The sequence below is a fragment of the Chiloscyllium plagiosum genome, chromosome 6 (genome assembly GCF_004010195.1).
Source record: "Chiloscyllium plagiosum isolate BGI_BamShark_2017 chromosome 6, ASM401019v2, whole genome shotgun sequence".
NCBI lineage: Eukaryota > Metazoa > Chordata > Chondrichthyes > Orectolobiformes > Hemiscylliidae > Chiloscyllium > Chiloscyllium plagiosum.
Genome location: NC_057715.1, coordinates 112,962,599 through 112,986,432, shown reverse-complemented (window position 1 = coordinate 112,986,432; position 23,834 = coordinate 112,962,599). Strand labels below are relative to the sequence as shown.

The 23,834-nt window shown below is 40.5% G+C and overlaps 1 protein-coding gene across 1 annotated transcript in view; it reads left to right on the top strand.

The window, feature by feature from the left end:
• The window catches only part of acer3 (alkaline ceramidase 3), a 204,402-nt gene that overhangs the window by 153,137 nt on the left and 27,431 nt on the right, over positions 1–23,834 (top strand). Inside the window, exons 7-8 of the mRNA XM_043692440.1 lie at positions 15,687–15,745; positions 20,381–20,482. Coding sequence (XP_043548375.1) covers positions 15,687–15,745; positions 20,381–20,482 — 161 coding nt within the window. The remainder of the gene's footprint in view (positions 1–15,686; positions 15,746–20,380; positions 20,483–23,834) is intronic.

The window sequence follows — 23,834 nt, the reverse complement described above, 5'->3', positions numbered from 1 at the left end:
AGAGATGTTAGGGGTAGGTTCTTTACTCAGCGAGTCGTGAGTTCATGGAATGCCCTGCCAGTAGCAGTGGTGGACTCTCCCTCATTATGGGCATTTAAGCGGGCATTGGATAGGCATATGGAGGATAGTGGGCTAGTGTAGGTTAGGTGGGCTTGGATCGGCGCAACATCGAGGGCCGAAGGGCCTGTACTGCGCTGTATTCTTCTATGTTCTATGTTCTATGAACGGCTGAGGATCCTGGGATTGTACTCATTGGAGTTTAGAAGGTTAAGGGAGATCTAATAGAAACTTACAAGATAATACATGTCGTGGAAAGGGTGGACGCTAAGAAATTGTTTTCATTAGACGGGGAAACGAGGACCCATGGGCACAGCCTTAAAATTGAGGGGGTCAATTCAGAACAGAAATGCAGAGACATTTCTTCAGCCAGAGAGTGGTGAACCTGTGGAATTCATTGCCGCAGAGTGCAGCGGAGGCCGGGCGCTAAATGTCTTCAAGGCAGAGATTGATAAATTCTTGATATCACAAGGAATTAAGGGCTACGGGGAGAATGCGGCTAAGTGGAGTTGAAATGCCCATCAGCCATGATTAAATGGCGGAGTGGACTCGATGGGCCGAATAGCCTTGCTTCCACTCCTATGTCTTATGGTCTTATGGACTAATAATGCATAGGTGTCTGGGGAGGCACATCTTGTTCAGGACAGGCGAATATTGAGAAGTTATTTCAGCCGACCTTCCAAAAGCGCAATCGAGTTTTACCCTGACCTGTCAGCAAGTGTTTCAGAAACATGAGCTAATTGTTCTATGACATGTTTTCTTCAATTCAAAATCAAACACTAAGCCTGTATATATTGGCCAAATGAAACAGCCATAAAGCCCAGTCCTAAAACAGTTTTCCCTGAAGTGAGTTCAAACTACCAAGACCAACAATTATCTGGAACCATGTGGTTTCCAAAAAATGACTTGGTTAAAAAGAAATTCCACTGTGTCTTTTCATTAACATGAATCGTGCATAAGTCAAATCGAACCACTTCAGATCGTGAATCCTTTCATTGTGAAATGAAAGGAGAAATCTTCTTCAACAGACTCCTTCCTGGAGGAAAGTGAAGTAAAACACAAACAGAAATCAAAATTGCTGGAAAAACCCAGCCAGTCTGACAGTATCTGTGGAGAGAAACTGGAGAAAGGCAGCTGGACTTGGAACATTAACTCCGCTTTCTCTCCATAGATGCTCCAGACCTGCAGAGTATTTTCAGCAATTTCGGTTTTTGTTACTGATCTCCAGGTTCGACTGTTCTTTGCTTTATTTGTGAAGTAAGGCAGGGTTGTGTTTTCACATCAGTGCTGTTTGGCATCATCTATTTGTATCTTTTTTTCTAATTTAACCTATTTTTTCTAATTACACTCTTCTGGTGCAGGTGGGACTTGAACCAGAGTCTTTCAGTCCAGGGGTAGAGACTCAAGCTCTACACCACAAAGAGTGTCCTTGACAGTGAGTCACTAGACCAAGGTAACTTGTTCTGATACTTTTTATGAAGCATAGGACATGTCACACAGGTATCAGAGCAATGTACAAAATAGCAACCAAACACTTGCTGCAATACCTGATTTGTCTGGCTGGCAGACAATCAGGTTAAGAGCACATTGATCCCAAGTGATGGAGACATTTCAGGTTCCATGCAGCGGAGGCAAATCTGAACAGATTTCTAGAATTGAGATTGCTCAGCCCAAATATGTGGTGTGAGTTCGACATTTACATTGGTACTGCTATTTAGCAACTCCAGTACTTGTAAATATATCACATTTGGAGCTTTCTTTTTCCAATTTTGAAGGGGTGGAGGTGGTGGCGATTCTGTTTGCAAGGAATGTAGATAACCAAAGTTAAGTGCCAACAATCCACATGATGCAAAGTAGCAACTTTGAAAATTGATTTTCTTTCCAGCACAGCTAGAAATGGTTTAGAATAATGGATCAAACATTTCTGTTCGCAAAGTGCGTTTATGGTATTGAATTCTTTCTGTACTTAATCGGTGGTCTATGTATGTTCACATTGTCCAGTTGCTTTGGTTATCTGTTGTGATTTGTCTTCTGAGGAGAAGAAAAATGATGTAAGTTGGGGTACTCTCTCCCTTGTAGAATGGAAATTAATGCAAAATGAATAGAAATGGATGTGCTATTCATATCTATACCAGCTTTCTGGTGTTAAGTGTTTAGCTTGGAGACAGTTAACTCTGGAAGTCCATTGATTTTGCGTTTTGAGTAAGTCTGTAAATAATAGAAGGAATGAATTCCACAGCTGAATTTTGTCTTCATATGCCCAATCGTGGAAGGGAACCCCACCCAGTCACTTACATTTTAAGATCTTTCCGGAAGCATGTTCAGACATTAGTTAATCCTTTGCCATGTTGGCATTTTAAATTTAAAGCAAAAATGTCTATCCCTCCATGTGTTCACGGGCTTGTGAAATGAGTCTGATACCTTTTAACATTTGAAACATTTTGGAATGTTTTATTAAGAGCATTGTCAAACAAAATGTCACCATGATATAGCAAAATTTACGTAATGAAAAAGCGTTAAGATAGATGACCAAAAGATTAATTAAAAGGATAGGAATTTAAAAGTATCTTGGAGGAGAAATTTAGGAAGGAAATTCCAGAAATTTTGCACTCGGCAGACAAGCATAGACTACCAACAGAGCAATGGAAATCATGGATTCGTGAAAGATTTGGAGAAATGTGAGGATCTTAGAAGATTAATAGGGCTTGAGATGTTTCCATAATTAGGAAGGGGAAAAGCCATTAAGGGATTTGAAAACAGTTTGCAGAATGGCAACCTATTCACCATTATCCGTTTCAACTATTTTCATTTTCCTAATGATCTACAGCTTAGAGAGGGTGAGAGATAATAGTCATCAGGAAACCCGCAGTGAAGTCGAATGGCTTGTACCTGCTATATCTATTACACTACAGATCCACTTGTATGAATAGGAAGGGTGTACCAGGATGTGGGCCAGGTGCTTGCAGGTGGGACTAGATTGGGTTGGGTTATCTGGTCGGCATGGACGCGTTGGACTGAAGAGTCAGTTTCTGTGCTGTACATCTCTATGACTCTATGACACTTAGCAACCTCAAGGTAGAAAAATAACTTGTAAACTCTGGACTGCTGCAAATCTGCATTATACTGATAAGTATGATATGAAATAAAGATTTTAGGGACAGTTGACAATTAGTGGAGGACTTTCAAAGAAATTTTTCAAAGTGCTCAGCACAAGTATATTCTAGTGAAAAGAAAGGACTGTAAGAAAAGGGATAATCTGCCAGGGGTGCCTAAGTAAATAAGGGAGGCTATCAAATTGAAAGAGAAGGCATACAAAGTGGCCAAAAACAGCATGAAGCTAGAAGATTGGGAAAACTTTCAAGGTCAACAGAAAGCCACAAAAAGAGCTATAAAGAAAAGTAACAAGAATGAGAAAAAAACTAGCACAGATTATAAAGAAAGATAGCAAAAGTTTATATAAATATATAAAACGAAAAAGAGTGGCTAAAGTAAATGTTGGTCCTTTCGAGGATGAGAAGGGACATATAATGAAATGGCCAAGGCATTGAACAGGTATTTTTTATTCGTCTTCACATTGGAGGATGCTAACATGCTAGTAATTGACAAAGAGTCGAAGATAGGTGAGGACCTGAAAACAATCATTATTACGGAAGAGCCAATGTTGGGCAAGCTAATGGAGCTAACAACCGATAAGTCTCCTGGCCTTGATGGAATGAACCCCAGGGTACTAAAACAGGTGGTGGGAGAAATAGCAGGTGCACTGGTGGTAATTTTCCAAAATTCTCTGAACTCTGGGGCAGTCCCAGCAAATTGGAAAACAACAAATGTGACACCACTGTTTAAAATGGGAGGTAGACAAAAGATGGAGAATTATAGACCAGTTAGCTTAACCTCTGTAGTGGGGAAGATGCTTGAGTCTATTATCAAGGAAGAAATAGTAGGGTATCTTGATAGAAATCGTCCCATTGGACAGACGCAGCTTGGATTCATGAAGGGCAGGTCATGCTTGACAAATCATTTGGAATTCTATGAACACAGTTTGAGCAAGGTGGTTAAAGGGGATCCAGTGGATGTGGTGCACCTAGGTTTCCAAAAGGCCTTTGACAATGTGCCACACAAGAGACTGCTGCATAAGATAAGGATGCTTGGCATTAGGGGTAGAGTATTAGCATGGATGGAGGATTGGTTGACTAACAGGAAGCAAAGAGTGGGGATAGAGTTGCAGGTAGATAGGATAGTGAAGACTTTGGTATACTTTCCTTAATTGGTCAGTTTGTTGAGTACAGGAGTCAGGAGGTCATTGTTGCAGCTGTACAGGACGTTGGTTTGGCCACTGTTGGAATATTGTGTGTAATTCTGGTCTCCTTCCTATCGGGATTATGTTGTGAAACTTGAAAGGGTTCAGAAAAGATTTACAATGATGTTGCCAGGATTGGAGGATTTGAGCTATAGGGAGAGGTTGAATAGGCTGGGACTGTTTTTCCTGGAGTGTCAGTGACTGAGGGTTTATAAAATCATGAGGGACATGGATTGGATAAATAGACCTCTTCTCTGAGGTGGGAGAGTCCAGAACTAGAGGGAATAGGTTTAGAGTGAGAGGGGGAAAAATGTAAAAGAGACCTCAGGTGTAGCTTTTTCACTCAGAGGGTAGTTTGTGCACGGAATGAGCTGCCAAAGGAAGTGGTGAAGTCTAGTACAATTGCAACATTTAAAAGGCATTTGGATGGGTATATGAATAGGAAGGGTATGGGCCAGGTGCTGGCAAGTGGGACGAGATTAGGTTAGGATCTCTGGTCGGCATGTGGGCGGCACGGTGGCACAGTGGTTAGCACTGCTGCCTCACAGCGCCAGAGACCTGGGTTCAATTCCTGCCTCAGGCGACTGACTGTGTGGAGTTTGCACATTCTCCCAGTGTCTGCGTGGGTTTCCTCAGGGTGCTCCGGTTTCCTCCCACAGTCCAAAAATGTGCAGGTTAGTTCAATTGGCCATGCTAAATTGCCTGTAGTGTTAGGTGAAGGGGTAAATGTAGGGGAGTGGGTATGGTTGGGTTGCACTTCGGCGGGTCGGTGTGGACTTGTTGGGCCGAAGGGCCTGTTTCCACACTCTAAGTAATCTAATCTAATCTAATCTAGTCTGTTTCTGTTTTGGATGTAGGTTTGTTCGCTGAGCTTGAAGATTCATTTCCAGACGTTTCGTCACCCTACTAGGTAACCTCTTCAGTGGGCCTCAGGCGAAGATGTTACCTAGTAGGGTGACGAAATGTCTGGAAATGAACCTACAAGCTCAACGAGCAAACCTACATCCAAAACCTCAACCTGAGCTACAAATCTCAAAACTCATTACGGTCTGTTTTTGTGCTGTACATCTCTGACTCTAAATGAGTGCCATTGAGGCTGGCAATCAGTGAATACTGGTGTGCCTCAGGATCAGTGTTAGGACCTCAATTATTTACAATTTATATAGATGATTTGGAGTTGGGGACTGTGTGGTGTGTCAAAGTTTGCAGATGACACTAAGATGCGTGGCAGAGCGAAGTATGCAGAGGACTGTGAAATCTTGCAGATGTACATCGATACATTGAATGATTGGGCAAAGATCTGGCAGATGGAATACAATGTTAATAAATGTAATTCATACATTTTGGTAGGAATAACAGTAAAAAGGACTATTACTTGAATGGTAAAATGCAGAGGGACCTGGGTATCTTTGTGCATGAATCGTAGAAGGTTTAAAAGCAGACAAGTAATGTTGCAGCTATACAACGTGTTGGTGAGGCCACACCTGGAGTACTGTGTGCAATTTTGGTCTCCTTACTTGAGAAAGGATGTACTGGCACTGGAGGGGGTGCAGAGAAGGTTCACTAGGTTGATTCTGGAGTTGAGGGGGTTATCTTATAAGGAGACACTGAGTAGATTGGGATTATATTTATTGGAGTTCAGAAAAATGAGGGGAGATCTTAGAGAAACAGAAAATAATTATGAAAGGGATGGATAAGATAGAAGTGGAGAGGATGTTTCCACTGGCAGATAAAGCTAAGGCAAGAGGGCATAGTCTCAAGGTTAGAGGGAACAGATTTAGGACTGAATTGAGAAGGACGCCTTTACCCAGAGGGTTGTTAATCTATGGACTTCCTTGCTAAGGGAAGAAGTTGACACTACATCAGTAAATGTTTTTAAAGCCAAGGTGGATTTCCTTTGAAAAATAACAGAATTAAGGGATATGGTGAGAGCGCATGTAAGTGGTTCTGAGTGCACGAAAAGATCAACCATGATTTTATTGAATGGCGGAGCAGGCTTGAAAGGCCAGACAGTCTACTGCTCGTTGTTTTTAATGTTCTTATGTAAATTAGTACACTGTAGGTATTAAGGTTTCCATCTATGTTTATAATTATTGATATGATGATATATGAAATAGGATGGGAGGTTTCATGTTTGAGCATAAATAGTAGCGTAGCCCAGTCGGGTGAGTGATCTATTTCTGTGTTCTAAATTCTATATAATTAGAGAAAATTTATTCTGTTTGCCATTAGCTAAAAATTATAGCTTATTTCTTCTATTAATTGATACTATGGCAATAAGATCAAAAAGTCTCAATGATTGATGGATAGTTAGTTGCTGTTATGGAGATGGGCTAGAGATTTTCCACTGAATTGGCAAAAGTACTGCTCTCATCTGTACTTTCATGTATGTATCCTTTGTGGTTACTTGCAGCATTTACTAAAAGCTATTTTGAGTTTGGGTGTTGCTAACCAGAGCATTGTAAATGTGCACCACTGAAGATGGCTGAACTTGTTGTGAAAAAAATGTGGCTACATTGTAGCAATGGTGATGAAGTTTCATTATAAAATCATTGCACACCCTTAGTTTAAGGGGCAATGAATTGGAATTGGGTGTATGTGTGCATTATTCATTAAAGGTGGCAGGCTTGGTATAGAGCAGTTTTAAAAATAATTGATATTCTAGATTGTTTTTGTATTTTAATAAAATTCTAGGCTTCATTAAGAGCAACATAGACCAGGGAGGTAATGTTGAACCTGTATGCAATACAATTAAATGTATTGTGTACAGTTCTAAGAGTCTAATGATAACCACAAATCCATTGTCAATTGTTGGAAAAATCCATCTGGCTCACTAATGTCATTTAGGGAAGGAAATCGCTAACCTTGCCTGGTCTGAGATGCATGTGACTCCAGACTCTCAGCAATATGGTTGATTCTTAACTGCCCTCTGGGCAATTAGGGTTGGGCAATAAACACAACCCTGCCAGCGATGCCCTCATCCTGTGAATGATTTTTTAAAAGAAATGTTCTGGACACCACAGTTTAGGAAGGATGTGAACACATTGGAGAGAGTGCAAAAGAGATTTAAAGAATGGTTCCAGGGAGGAGCAATCCCAATTATAAGGTTAGTTTGGAGGAATCCTAGAAGCATAGAAAATAGGTGCAGTCATAAGCCATTCAGCCCTTCGAGTTTGCACCACCATCCAGTGTGATCATAGCTGATGGTGCAATCTAGGTATCCCATTCCCACACTCTCTCCATACCCTTTGATCCCTTTAGCTGCAAGGGTCACATCCAGGTTCCTCTTGGGGACAGTTCATTACAGATATTCAAGAGGGACCAACAGTTTCCTGTGGTAGAGAATTCCACAGGTTCACAACTCTGAATGAAGAAATTCTTCCACATCTCAGTCCTGAATGGCTTTCTCCTTATTCTTAGACTGTGACCCCTTGTTCTGGACTTGCCCAACATTAGGAACATTCTTTCCGCATCTAGCTTGTCCAATTCCGTCAGGATTTTATATGTTTCTATGAAGTCCCACCTCCACCCCCCCAATCTTCTAAGTTCCAGTGAATACAAGCCCAGTCGATCCAGTCTTTCCTCGTATATCAGTCGTGCCATCCTGCTGTCAGTCTGGTGAACCTTGGCTGGACTCCCTCAATAGCACACTCTTTCTTTCTTGAAGATGAGAAAGCTAAGAGAAGATCTGGAGCAGGTTTTCATGCTGTATCTGTACAGGGGAGAGGGAGAAACTTTTTTTCCCTGCTCACGAGGGTCACGAACCAGAGAGCTCAAATTTTAATGTCTTTTGCAAAAGCAGCAAATACAAGGTGAGAAACTTATTTTATTCAGTGAGTAATTATTGTCTAGAATGCATTGCTTTGAGGTTTGGTGGAGGTGGATTCAATCGAGGCATGCCAAGAGGTCATTAATAAATAGGAACAACATAGGAGTTGTGTGGAAAAGGCAGGATATTGGCACGAAGTTAAAATGCTTAGAACGACTGCAGACACAATGGGCTGAACGGCCCCCTGCATCATAACAATTGTGTTTCTATGCCCTAGTCCAAATTAAGCATTCCCCAGGTCAGGTTTGGCAGAGCACCACATTCAGTTACCTCCACTCTGCCTCAAAACAAAATTAGCACAATACTATGAGTTTATGATAGCATCCACCTCATCCTTTTGTTCTCATGCAATCTCTGCATGATCCACCCTACATGAGCTAACCAATTCCCAATATGGACAGTTATTCATATCATTGCTCTAGAACTTTCTCAATTAATCACGCAGAGGGTGATACGTGTACGGAATGAGCTACCAGAGGAAGTGGTGGAGGCTGGCACAATTGCAACATTTAAAAGGCATTTGGATGGTTATATGAATAGTAAGGGTTTGGAGGGATATGGGCCAGGTGCTGGCAGGTGGGACGAGATTGGGTTGGGATATCTGGTCGGCATGGATGGGTTGGACCGAAGAGACTGTTTCCATGCTGTGCATCTCTAAGACTCTGTGCCAAACTCGTGTTCTGAACTGTGGAACTTCTTAACCTAGGAACCAACTTTGTTTGAACAATTTATTCCCTATGTTTCCTATTAAAGCCTAAGTTTTGGCAGACTCATCTAGAATTTCATCTTGTGTGTGTTAACAAACAGGAAGACATTGGACTCATATGAAATAGATTGCATTTTATTGAGAACAATTTCTGCTTATTTCTTTATTACATAAACAGATTTATTGTTTTACGATTGACATCATCTTGCCAACAGTTAATTTTCAGGAAGAAAGGAGGTTTCATGTAATGGTACATGTGTATTCATGTAGAATTATGGAATGAAGTGCACCCTGTGAGGGAGCTTATTGTTATAGTCCCTAAACTAAGCTGTCTTTACCTGATACTGACCTGATAACATGACCAGATGAGGAGGGGTGAGTCAGTTCTCCTTTCCTCAACCCTCCCTTTTTTTTGTAATTCAGTAGTGGGCATCGCTGGTTCAGCCAGCATTTATTGCTTTTAGCTAGTTCCCCTGGAGAAAATGGTGCTGAGCTGCCTCCTCGAACTAATACGGTCCATGTGCTGTAAATAGATGTATTATGCCATTAGGGAGAGAATTCCAAGATTTTGACCGAATGACAGTGAAGGAATGGAGATTTATTTCCAAGTCAGGGTGGTGAGTGGCTTGGAGGGGAACTTGCAGGTTGTGGTGTTCCCATGAATCTATTGTTCTTGTTCTTTTAGATGATAGTAGACATGGTTTTTGAAGGTGCTGTGTAAGGATGTTTAGTGAATTTCTTGTGGATGACTATTGTCATTGAGTGCTGATGGTGGAGGAAGTAGATGTTTGTGGATGTGGTGCCATTCTATAGGATGCTTTTTCTCCTGGGTGGTTTCAAGCTTTTTGAGTATTGTTGGAGCTGCACTCATCCAGGCAAATGGGGAGTATTCCATCACATTCCTGGCTTGTGCCTTGTGGATCGTGGTCAGACTTTGGTGAGTCAGGAGGTGAGTTACTTGTTGCAATATGCCTAATCTCTGATTTGTTCTTACAGGCGCAGTATTTATATGGTGAGTCCAGTTTAATTTCTGGTCAAGAGTAACCTCCAAGATGTTGTTAGTGGGGGATTATGTTGCCTTACAATAGATCCTGTAAAAAGCAGTTTGAACAATTCGTACATATTTGTAACATGTAGATTGATTTCAAAGTCAAATTGTCTGCCTTACAACAGATTCTGTAAAAAGCACTTTGATCCATTGGTACGTATTCCTAACTCCCTTCTTATTGGCACCTGGATGGGCCTACATCTAGTGACCCACAGCAGTTTACAAAGGCAGCTCAGTGCCATCATCTTGAGGGCAATTTGGGGATGCACAGCAAAGGCTGACTTGACCAACAATGCCCATATCCTTTTAAATCTTTGTTAAAATTATCAGCAGTGAAATCACAATAATGTTGTGGCTAGCCTTTATTTATCAAGAATAAAACTTCAACATGCATATACCATGCTTGACTCTTGAGGAATCCAGATGTAAGGTAGGTCGTCATCAATTTGCGGCTAGTTGGCAGTAATGTTGGTGAGACTCCATCTCCCGTGTCTAAGGCATCTCTTGCATCGTCCTAATTACATACAGTATTCATTGAAGGGATATGTTAATGTAGTAGGAAGGCTGCATGGCTAGTAATCCAGAGGTTGGGAGTTTAAATGCCACCATTTGAGTATTTGAAGTCTGCATTTAAAATCTTAAAGTGCCTTTGGGGAAGGTGATTGTAAAGCTGTTAGTCATAAAAAGCCAACCTGTTCAGTAATGTCTGTGGTGAGAAAGCAGAGTTAAAGTTTCAAGTTCAGTGACCCTTCAGATTTCTAACATCTGCTGTTCTTTGTTTTATTTACCTGTTCAGTAATGTTCTGTGAGGAAGGAGACAGATTGTCTTTGTCCTGTCTAGCCTGTACATAACTCCAGACCTATATCAATCTGCTTGATGTGAATTTTCATTCACTTCTGAAGCATCAAAAAGCTCATGACCATTAAAGTTGAGTCTGATCTTTAACATTTCTGTTCTGAAGATGTAATATTGGACTTTCAGCTATGTGCACTCGGTTCCTCTGTCCATAGATACTGCCAGACTGCTGAGTTTTCTCTGTATTTTCTGTTTTTATTTCAGATATGCAGCATCCCAGTATCTTGCTTTTATTATCCTGACAGTTAGAGCTATGCTACAAATGTTGACCTTAGTAGATATGCCTTGATTCAAAGGTTTTATCTTTTATAAAAAGAAACCTGATATCTAGTTATTGAGGCATTTACCTTGGTATTTAATTTGTGTGATTGCACGTGTTACAGAATTAACTTTATCTTCTCCCCTCACAGCTGCAATGTATATACATAAGTGCTGGGGAAAAGTTCAAGTGGTTTTCATTGCTGTACATCAGTTGTGAACTGAGGAAAGATTTCACGATACAGATCGTGCTCTTAATACTTGAACGAATTACCTCTTTGCCCTGAAAGGGCAAAGTGTGATTCTATTTAGGATGCACATGAAAACTGAGTAAGTTTGTGCTGTGAGATTTGAAGCAAATTGCAATGTTGCAGTTGCCTTTAGTGAACCTCTTGGGAGGATGTGGTTGAGTAATTATTCAGAATTTTACTTTCTGGTTATTGGCCTGTGACTCCTAGGTATCTTCATCCATTAGAATTGAACTTCGGCATGTTTGCTGAAGGTGAAATGGTAACTCGGGGCAGGTACTGGAGAACTGGCAACATAAATAGAACCATAAGCTTGTAAGAGTTAGCATCTTAAGTAGTAGAGGAGTATAGGAAAAGGAATAAAAGTACAAATATCATCAATGGATTTTATCTGAAACTATATTAATAGGTTGTATAATGCTCTACATTAGAATGAAGTAATTTTGTATATATGGAGCATCTCTAATCTGCTTGGAAATGACTAGCCATAAACCTTTGGAGTCCCCTTAGTTTAACCCCCATTCAACTTCTAACCCATACCCTGTCCCTTATCACATGCCAAAATCAACAGAAATAATTAAATAAATTTGTATGTTGCAGCAGAAGAGGTCACCACAAACAGAATGCTGGAAGCATATTTTTCACAGGCACTGCCAAATTGAAAATGAGTTCAGCCTTCTGTAAGGCATTCACAGCATTTGAAGGCATGGTTGCAAAGTTTCCAATGAAAGAGTATGTTTGGGAAATGTATTCCTAATCAGTACAAAGCCAGGAGGAGGGGACAAAGACAACTCTGGCTATGGTTACAGCTTTCTGTGACTTGTTCATTAGTAACTTTCAAATTAAAGTCTACAAAGCTGGTGCTTTGCCAAAATCTGAGTTCTGACCTATCTATTCTACTCCAGCACTTTTGAGGAGAGTTGCATGTAGTTTTCATACAATGTCCACTTGAGCTGTAGAAAATCATCCAGTAGTTCAATTTTGTATTCTGTTCCTCCAAACATGGGTTGTATCTGGATAGAAGATTTTACACTGTAACATATTAAGCTAGGAGAAAGGTGAGGACTGCAGATCAGAGTTGAAAAGTGTGGTGTTGGAAAAGCACAGCCATTCAGGCAGCATCCGCGGAGCAGCAGAGCTCCTGATGAAGGGCTTATGCCCGAACGTTGACTGTCCTGCTCCTCAGATGCTGCCTGAGCTGCTGTGCTTTTCCAGTTCCACACTTTTCAATTCATATTAAGCTAAAGTAGTTAGGGTTTCATGTCTGACAGGTAGAAGCAGTTTGAGTTACTTGGAAATAATTTTTGCTCAACAATAAAACCTTTGGCTTGAGTGGTGCTTTCCACAAGTCATTGGGATGCCAATCATACTAAATAAACCTTGTCCTGAATTTCAGATGCAGAAACTGTTTTATGTCACATCAGTTAAGCTTATTTGCATTAAGGATTCATAATGCAAGACCTCCCAAAATGCTCATCTCATTAAGAAGAGAATAAGAAGTAGTTAAGAAGAATAAGAAGTAGTCTTATTGTAACATTGTTACAAGAAGTAGTCTTATTGTAATTCCCTGAGGGGAATTGACAGGGTAGACACCAAGTGGATGTTTTCCCTCGTGGGGAAATCTCGAACTGGGTGGGTACCATTTAACGTTTAAAAATAATGAGCCTTCAACTTAAATCAAGGTAAGGAGGTTTTGTTTTTTCTCTGGGCGTTACCAGGCTTTTGAATTCTCTTTGTGAGCAGTGAAACATTGAATATATTCAAGGCTGAGTTAGTTTTTGATCCACAATGATATTGGGAACAGGCAGAAAAATAGATTAGATTAGATTACATTACAGTGCGGAAACAGGCCCTTCGGCCCAACAAGTCCACACCGACCCGCCGAAGCGAAACCCACCCATACCCCTACATTTACCCCTTACCTAACACTATAGGCAATTTAGTATAGTGCAGATGACCCTGCACATCTTTGGACTGTGGGAGGAAACCGGAGCACCCGGAGGAAACCCACGCAGACACGGGAAGAACGTGCAAACTCCACACAGTCAGTCGCCTGAGGCGGGAATTGAACCCGGGTCTCTGGCGCTGTGAGGCAGCAGTGCTAACTACTGTGCCACCGTGCCGCCCACTTGTTAAGACCATGATCAAATCACCCACAGCCTCGTTGAAGAACCGAGAGCATGTTGGAGGGGCTGAATGTCATGAGCTGTTGTGTTCAAATGTATCCATCATGATATCATTGTTTTTTCTAAATTCCAAGTATTTGATTTTTCATACTCAATGTCTAACTTAAATTTAGGGTTAATTACACTTCTCTACTCATCTGATCACACTGTTGCTTCCAAAAGATTTAAACATAGAATTGCCTAACTCGTACTAATGTCCGTTCAATACTATTTTTAATTCAGACCACAGTTGGGCAGAGCCTAGTTCTACCCTAATGTTTACTGAAAAGCAATATTTGTGACTATCATGGAGCTGTAAAGATTTCCAAAAATGAGCCTCTTGTCAATGTGTGCGTATAGACTTTATTTGGCTAGCCTTAATTGCTAAGAAGAAAATCTTCATAATCTGTGATGCAGCATGAATTAATATTTTAATTTGCTGGGAGGTCTGAGGACAATGGGATTATTGTCAGGGGGACTATTGCTTCTTTTGTCATTTTTGTGGATGTTTATGTGGCACCTCTGTGCAATTGATCACCTATTTCTGTATACACAGAGTGACCTGGCCACTCAATAGATGTGAAGCAGAAAAGCACAGCAGGTCAGACAGCATCGAGGAGCAGGAAAGTCAACGTTTCCGGCTGAAACCCTTCATCCGCTCTGACACAGGGTTTCAGCCCGATTTTTCTGCTCTTTAGATGCTGCCTAACCTGCTGTGCTTTTCCAGCTTCATATCTGTTGACTCTGGCTTCCAGCATCTGTAGACCTTACTATCTCTTGGCCACTCAACTTTGTATTCTATGGTTATTCACTGGCATTTTTTTATTCACTTCTCCTCCCCAAGACTCTGAATTGTATTGGGCAGGGTTCTAATGACAAAGGCTTCCTATAGGTCTGGGAATCTTGATTGATTTTATTTCCTACCTGCTATTGCTTGGGAGGGACTAAGTGGGCCGAGTGATGCTGCTGTGTGTTGCCTAAGCAAAGATCAGCACTTTTTACAAGTTATAAATCCCATGACTGTCTACTCATCGGTATTTAGTACAAAATTGGACAGTGTTTTTACCTACTAACTGACCAGACCGGTGTGAGCTTCTATTTGTCACCTCGTCTTTTTAGCATGAGTCTTCGTATTTGTATCGATGAAATTATTATTGATTTTTCCTAGTTTTTGGGACTACTGATATTTAAGTGCACAAATAGGTTATCAGAGCTGCCTTTAAGGTCCACACAATCAGCACATAAAATTACTTGTTTTTGGCTATTGGGAATTCAGTACCAAAAATTCATACAAGTGAGCATAAGAACATAACATAAACAGGAGCAGGAGTAGGCCATCTGGCCCCGCAAGCCTGTTCCGCCATTCAATAAAATCATGGCTGATCTTCTTGTGGACTTCGTTCCATTTATCCACCTACTCACCATAACTCTTAATTCCTTTACTGTGCAAAACTCTATTTATCTTTGCCTTAAAAACATTCAACAGGGTAGCCTCATCCGCTTCACTGGGCTAGAAATTCCAGATTCACAACTCTTTGGGTGAAGAAGTTTTCCTCCACTCTGTCCTAAATCTGCTCTCCTCCAAGTGCTGCAAAATCATTATGTACTATACACGATGTGCAAAAAATACAAAAGGGGCTTCATAGTAATTTCCATTTAAAATTGATGTTACACTGGAATGTTTCCCACTCAAAGAACATCTGGAGAGACTTCATGCATTTGCTCAGCGAATATAGGAAAGGTAAGGTTTGCATTGCCAGTAAGAATCAAGGTGGGGCTTTAACATTGTAAACCCTGACATGCTAAGCTCAGTTTGAGTTTGGTTTTGCACTCTGAATTGTTCAGTAATCTTCCATTTGAATTCTAACCACAAGTTAAAATTCCTTGGGTGGTGCATTGCACCTCTGAAGCAGAACAGGTATTCTTTGCCAAAATAAACTTAATATATTGTGTAAATAAATGTGTCATTTTCATATTTGTAATAAAGATGAAAAATATGAAGCTTAAATCTGTTTTCTTTCAGCCAACCACTGATTCAAGCAGACTGATAGCATATCCAACAATACAAGTGTAGTAATTATAAGTGTTTGTCAAAATTGTTTAATAGAAATGCATGAATATTTTCCCAAGTGCTAAGGTAACAATGATTGCAAAGTCTTTAAAGCTATCAGATTTACTGTGTCCATTTGAACTTAGTATTTCATTTTCTTTCCTCTTTGCAGGTTATGTATGGCTTCCTAGTCGGCTGTTTAGTCCTACGATCAGTATATGTTGTCACATGGTAAGTAGTATTCAAACATTGCACAACTTATTAAACCTTGGATTTTAAAACTGAAGTGGACAGCAAAGAAGGTTACCTCCGGTTACAATGCGATCTTGGTCAGATGGGCCAATGGGCTAAGAAGTGGCAGATGGAGTTTAATTTAGATAATTGTGAGGTGCTGCATTTTGGGAAAGCAAATCTTAGCAGGACTTATACACTTAATGGTAAGGTCCTAGGGACTGTTGCTGAACAAAGAGACCTTGGAGTGCAGGTTCATAGCTCCTTGAAAGTGGAGTCGCAAGTAGATAAGATAGTGAAGGTGGCTTTCCTTTATTGGTCAGAGCATTGAGTACAGGAGTTAGGAAGTCACCTTGCGGATGTACAGGACATTGGTTAGGCCACATTTTGAATATTGCATGCAATTCTGGTCTCCTTCCTATTGGAAGGATCTTATGAAACCTGAAAGGGTTCAGAAAAGATTTACAAGGATGTTGCCAGGATTGGAGGATTTGAACTATAGGGAGAGGTTGAATAGGCTAAGACTGTTTTCCCTGGAGTGTTGGAAGCTGAGGGGTGACCTTATTGAGGTTTATAAAATCATGAGAGGCAAGGATAGGATAAATAGACAAAGTCTCTTCCCTGAGGTGAGGGAGTCCAGAACTAGAGGGCATAAGTTTAGGGTGAGAGGGGAAAGATATAAAGGGCATAAGTTTAGGGTGAGAGGGGAAAGATATAAAACAGACCTAAGGGACAATGTTTTCACACAGAAGGTGGTGTGTGTATGGGATGAGTTGCCAGAGGAAGTGATGGAGGCTGGTACAATTGCAACATTTAAAAGGCATCTGGATGGGTAAATGAATAGGAAGGGTTTGGAGGGATATGGGCCGGGTGCTGGCAGGTGGGACTAGATTGGGTTGGGATATCTGGTCGGTATGGACGGGTTGGACCGAAGGGTGTGTTTCTGGGCTGTACATCTGTGATCGTATGACTCTAGTCCAAATTTGTAAAGGTTATTTGTACTGCACAATGTTGTGATGTGATACCAGGATTTTTATCACTCTGTGGTTGTAAATCTATTATTGGCAGAGTATTATCAGCTTATTTAGTAAAAGATTTGTACTTCAAACAGTTACATCTCTCATAGGTCAGGCATCATACCTGATGTGCAAATTATGTTGCACTTTCACCTTGTGATTTAGATATTCATAAAATAGCCTACATATCAATCTGAGGCATATATTGGAAAAATGGACTTTTTCATTGTTTTTCTTAAATCTATAGTTGCTTTTACAATCAAGTAATTATGACTAAAAATGACATGAGCAAATTACTTTTAATTTCTTTTTAATCTTTTGACTGTCACCTGCAAACCTCCCTTCAAGTTACTCACCATCCTGACTTAGAGAAATGTTGCCATTCCTTCAGTGTTTGTGGTCAAAAGCCTGGAATGAGTTCAGCTGGTGATGTCCACATCCCATGAGGGAATAGAAGGTGCAGGAGCTGGTATATCCTATACTTTCACCAGTATTCAATTAGCTGAACGTCTACCTCAACTCTACTTTCCCACTCTATTGAATTGAATTGGATGAGGTTTATTATCACAGTAAGTACAGTGAGAAGTTGACAAGTCACCACTTACAGCACCGTCTTAGGTACAAACCATCATAGAATCCCTACAGTGTGGAAACAGGCCATTTGACCCAACAAGTCCATTCTGACCCTATGAAGAGTAACCCACGAAGACCCATTCCCCAACTCTATTACTCTACATTTTCCATGACTAATGCAACTAACCTACACATCCCTGAACACTGTGGGCAATTTAGCATGGCCAATTCACCTAACCTGCCCATCTTTGGACTGTGGGAGGAAAGCAGAGCACCCAGAGGAGACCCAGCAGACACTGAGACAATGTGCAAACTGCACAGACAGTTGTCTGAGGCTGGAATCGAACATGGGTTTCTTCCGCTGTGAGGCAGCAGTACTAACCATTGAGCCACCGTGTTGCCCATACAAAGGTACCTAGAACAGATTCTTGGTACAAAGCAGAAAACTAAAGGAAACAATCTTTAAAAAGTTAACCATTACAGTCTTTCTTACGAAAAAGTAGAAAACATAGAAACACGCTCAACAGTTCAACACCACAGTCCATAAGCACCAAAACGTGCTGGGCTTGCACTCCTCATACGGGCTCAATGCTTCCCAATCCAGACTCTACCTTGCCACAGGCGCTGCCCTGAGCTGCCTGCTCTCGCCACCTTTTAGCCTGTTCCTGCTCCTGCCGCTGCCTCAGGCTGCCGGCTCCCACTGTCGCCGACTGTCGGCTCAGGCTGCATGTTCCTGCTCTCACAGCCTTTGTTAATACACTAGTAACACCATACAAGAGTAATAAAAAAAATGGTTGTTCGGCAATTCAAGACTTGAGTTTTGCTGAAAAACTGTATACTTTGTCAAAGATTTTATTTGGGCACTCTAAAACAATTCACAATTTGACACACTTTTCTAGCTACAAATATTGGTGCACAAGGCTCTGTTTTTCACCTGTTTCAGCTCAGTAAAATGGGTGTGACCAGTCTCTGATTCATTGGTCAAGGCATTGCCCTGAGTAACCAGCCAATCTGTCTAGTTTAAAACGTAAGCAAAATTTGACAGTTAACAGTCAGTCAATTTTAACTGGTGCTTTTACCATTACATCACCAGTACAAATTAGAGTCTAGTTTGCCAATCAATCGGCCCTCCCTTCTCATACAGTGCAAATGTTTTGTTTTCTCTTGACTTTGACATTTGTTATGAATTGTCCTGGAGTACAAGATGACAAGCTTTACCAATTTTTTTTAGCAGTAAAGTAATGAATTTGATTAATTCTGTTGTACAATTAACATTTTGACTACTAATCAGGTTCATTTTGTTGAAGGATGTGGGTCTGTTGGCTGGATGGCCACTTTGTGATGCCAATATTGTGGGTGCAATTCCCACACTGGCTGAGATTACCACGAAGAACTTAACCGTCTGAATTCCTCCCCTCACCTGAGGCATGGTAACCCTCAGGTTAAATCAATACCACCAGCTGTGTCTCTAATGAGAGAGTAATCTATGATCTAGTATGACTATGGCAGCTTTACCTTTACCTTTGGTTGAAGGCCTGTGCCGATATGAGAAGATTGAGTCTTGGGCTTATGGGGTTTATAAGTTAGTTTGCTGTCAGATATCGAGATTCACTTGTCTACCATTTGGACATTTATATTGCCAGCAAATTGACAAATCACATGTGTAAAACACTGCATTGTACATTTGCAAAATGGCAAGAATCACACATGATGTGGCTTTAAGCAACAAGCAATATAGAATCACTAAGGAAGGTATTTAATGGAAAAAAATGACCTGCATTCTAATCTCTTGTTCTGTAGATAATATATATTTTTAATAACTTATTATCGACTACACAGGATCTAATTCAACCAAACTCCTTTAGGCTTGCTGCACTGTTCTAATTCATTAGATACGTTCACTTTTCAGGGCTGCTCAGATTTGAATAACCAAGGGATATGGATTAAAAAGAGCTTAGAAAAAGCAAGGTAAACAGGGAAGTAAATCATAGGGAGTTAAAGCATTAAAGAGACAACATGCATTACTGAGCACAGTTTCAAAAATATTATTTCTTGTGATGTGTGTTTGTTTTTCTTTTTGTTTGTTTTGAATATAAATGTAATTCGGTCATCTTGAACTTTGGCTGCTATTCTCCCACATTTGTGATCTTTAGAGCACTTTTTTCTATGTTTCAATTTAGTGTGGGAGTGATAAAAACAGGGTCATTCCACAGGCATATAGTTCCTGCAGAGTTTAATGTTAGCTTTGGGCTTGAGAAGCACATCACTGAAAGACAAATTAGACAAATGTTCCTTTGTGGTATCTGATCGAAATCATTAATATTTTGTTGTTGTTCTAGTTAAAATAAAATTTTTGAAATGCAATCAGCATGTCCTTATATAATATGGGATTTACTGCTGTATGTGGTGTAAAATTTCTAGAGGATTTTGGTTTTACATTGGATCTTCTCCCTTGAAATGATATCAGATTTCATGATCTTCAAATCTTGGTTGCACGTTGTTTTCTGTTGCTGGAAGAGTGAGATTTAAATTCATAAAAATGATAACATTTCATTAGAGCACTCTATTGCTATGAAGTCAAGATTTGTTTGAAGTTTGTTGATGACACTATCAATTTATACAAGTTTTCTGACCTCTATGATCCTGAAATCTAATAGAGGTTTTATGGCACTGTTTGAAAATTTTGCTTCTCTTGGAACTGATGTGGCATTGAGAGACATCCATAAGATTTGTGGATATTATGACATGTCAACTCAGTTCCAATATCTATGCCTTGAAGAAGTGAACAAAGCTAGTTCTTTCGTTATGAGACAGTTATCTACCAGTTTCATATAGTAGTGTAATTGAACTTGTTACTTTAACCAGCACCAATCAGGGCACTTTTTAAAATCATTTGTTGATTCACAATTTGTAGAATACAAGTGATTTGGTTCCCACATCTAATGATCTATAAGTACTAGCTATAAAATACTTTGAACACTCAAAGAACATCCTATATGGATGTAGGTTCAACAACTTAATGATCTTTTTAAAACATTTTTTCCAGGGTTTACCCTTGGCTGAGGCCCCTTGCCTACACATCATTAGGTGTATTTCTGATGGGCTTCATTCTATGGAATGTAGACAATATCTTCTGCAATAATTTAAGGTAAGGTTTATCTCTTTCAATTGACTTGAAAATTTTCATCCTCGTTTTCAAATCCCTCCATGTTCTCACCCCTCTCTTTCTTCTGAAATCTCTGTGCCCCCCCCAAAGGTCGGTATTCTGTTTCACACATAGGTATGTTCGTAAACCTGACACTTGAGTGTGCCTGGTTTTGATTGCTGCAGCATTGGCGGTCATGATTTCGGCTGTTTGGATCTTAATCCTTGGAATGTTGTCCCTAAACTTCCCCTTCATCTCAAGGTGTATCTTTTCTTTCAAGGCACTCCTTAAAACCTACCTCTTTGCCCTGGATTTTCGTTCTGTTAGATTTTGCTTTAACCTGTTTCTATGAGGCAAGTTGGTTTTTATCAAATGGAGCTGAGTAAGAGACATTGTTTCTAATCTTTCACATCCAGTGTGAGTATAAAACATTCAGAGATTAAGGTTGGCATTGGTGCAGGGTAAAGCTGCTCCAAGTAGAATTACAGGACTAAGTATCCATCAAGAAACAAAATTGAATTTTAAATGTGTTCCCTAAATATTCATGGTAAAATTGGGACTGTCAACAACATAAGTCACTGAGCTAGCAATCCAGAGACCCAGGCAACTTTTCTGAGGACAGTGTATCAAAACCTGCCATGACACATTTTAATTCGATTCATAAATCTGAAATTAAAAGCTAGTCTAATGGTGCCAATGAAACCATTGTCAATTGTCATTTTTTAAAAAATATCTGCTTCACTGATATCCTTTAGGAAAGGAAAGCCTGCCATCCTCAACTAATGAGGTCTGCACGTTACACTAGATCCATAGCTATGTTGGTGACTCTTAAATGCCTTCTGAAATCGACTAGCTAATCACTCAGTTATAGCTAACTGCTACAAAGTCTGAAAATGGACAGGTACAAATGACTCTGATTCTAAAATAAAGAGGACTTGCTCGAATTGTACAGGTCTTTTGTGAGACCACACCTGAAGTATTATGTGTAAAACTGTAAAATATAGGATCAGAATTAGGCCATTCAGCTCATTAGATCTGTTTCACCATTCGATCATGGCTGTTATATTTCTCAACCCCATTCTCCTGCTCCTGTAACCTTTGATTTGCTTACTAATCAAGAGTCTATCTCTCCCTGTCTTAAATACACACCAGTTCCACAGATTCACCACCCTCTGGCTGAGGGGTATTTTTAGATTAGATTAGATTAGATTACTTTACAGTGTGGAAACAGGCCCTTCGGCCCAACAAGTCCACACCGACCCGCCGAAGCATAACCCACCCATACCCCTACATTTACCCCTTACCTAACACTACGGGCAATTTAGCATGGCCAATTCACCTGACCTGCACATCTTTGGACTGTGGGAGGAAACCGGAGCACCCGGAGGGAACCCACGCAGACACAGGGAGAACGTGCAATCTCCACACAGTCAGTCGCCTGAGGCGGGAATTGAACCCGGGTCTCTGGTGCTGCGAGGTAGCAGTGCTAACCACTGTGCCACCGTGCTGCCCACACGTGGGTATAAATTTGGTAATTGAAAAGGAAGGATATACTTGCATTGGAGTCAGTACAGTGAACGTTGCTGGCTTGGTAACTGGAGTCAGGTTCATCTATAAAGAGCTCTTGGGTGGCTCGGTGGTTAGCACTGCTGCCTCACAGCACCAGTGACGCTAGTTTGATTGCAGCCTCAGGCGACTGTCTGTGTGGAGTTTGTACATTCTCCTCGTGTCTGCGTGGGTTTTGTCCAGGTGTTCCGCTTTCCTCCCACAGTCTAAAGATGTGCAGGTTAGGTGATTTGGCCAAGCTAAATTGCCCATAGTGTCCAGGGATGTGTAGATTAGGTATGTTAGTCAGGGGAAATGTAGAGTAATAGGGTAGGGGAATAGGTCTGGGTAGGTTACTTTTCGGAGGGTCGGTGTGGACTTGTTGGGCCAAAGGGCCCGTTTCCACACTGTAGAGATTCTACAAAATGTGTTTATAAGCTCTCGTTGAAACGTTCAAGATTATTAATGGATTTAGCTGCTGAAATGTTCCCCTGGCTCGATCATTCAAGAACCAGCACTATTTTACACAAAGGCCCAATCAGTTCGGACTAAGGTGAGAACTCCCTTCACTCAAAGGGTTGTGAATCTTTGAAATCCTCTATTTGAGAGGATGGTGGATGTATCATCACTAAATTTTATTCATTTGTGGGATGTAGATGATACTGGCAAGGCCAGCATTTGTTGCCTATTCCTAATTGTCCTTGAACTGAGTGACTTACTGGATATTTTAGAGTCAACTGCATCACTGAGTGTTTGGAGTTGCAAACAGGCCAAACCAGATTTCCTTTCCCAGAGGGCATTATTGAACACCTGATAGGATCTTATAATTATTGTGGTGATCATTATGGAGTGTCATGTCATATTCCTGATTTATTAACTGAATTTAAAATCCTCCAACTTCCATGCTGGATTTGAGCCAGTGACCTAGCGCAAAAGCCTGGGTGATTGGATTACGAGTCCAGTGATATTATCCTTCCACCACTGTCCCCTCAATTTTTTATTAAATATATTGAACATTCTTAACACTGGAATAGAAAATGGACCATCCATGATTGAGAATGGAATAATGTGGAGTTGAATCCTAGCATCAGCTATAACCATAGGTCTTCTCCTGCTCTTTTTACTTTTATTATTAAAAGTAATGACGGTCATTTACAGTAATTAGGCTGGGGCAGTAGATGTGAGGTTTTCTCTCTCTGATTTATGATGAGGAGTAACATATTGGTTGAATTGTTGATGGGAAATTTCTCGCAAGATATGATTAAGAAGAGAGGTTTAAAAAAAAGCATATCCGTTAGGAACAGGCAAAGAAGTAGAGCTGATTGGTCATCTCTATCTAAAGAGCTGAAACAAATAAGATGAGGCAAATGGCCACTTTTTGTGCTATGTTTCTATGATATGTAATCCCGAATGTAATCTATGAATTTTTCTTGAAATGTTTAGACCTTTCTCAGCAACTTTCTCCTTCCTTGTCCTCCAGCATGAGTTTGGGCTGAGATCAGTTGCGAGTGCTTCACCCAAGGGGTTATTATACATTCGGGCCTTATAAGGAATGTGATCTGCTCATGGGCAATTTTTCAAACGTCAGTGAATATTGGAAATGCACCAGATGTTCATCCTTCCCTAAAGATGGTCCTTTCAACTACTGGAAGAGTTAAAGTTAACAGAATAGAGATGGAAAATTAGAAGGGGACATGATAAAGCGTTAACTTCATTGCACAAAGATTCTTTGCTTTGAGAAATTAATTGTTCCCAAAGATTTGACATCCTTTCTTTTGTTCTGGTAATTGGTCATATGTACCAGAAAGAT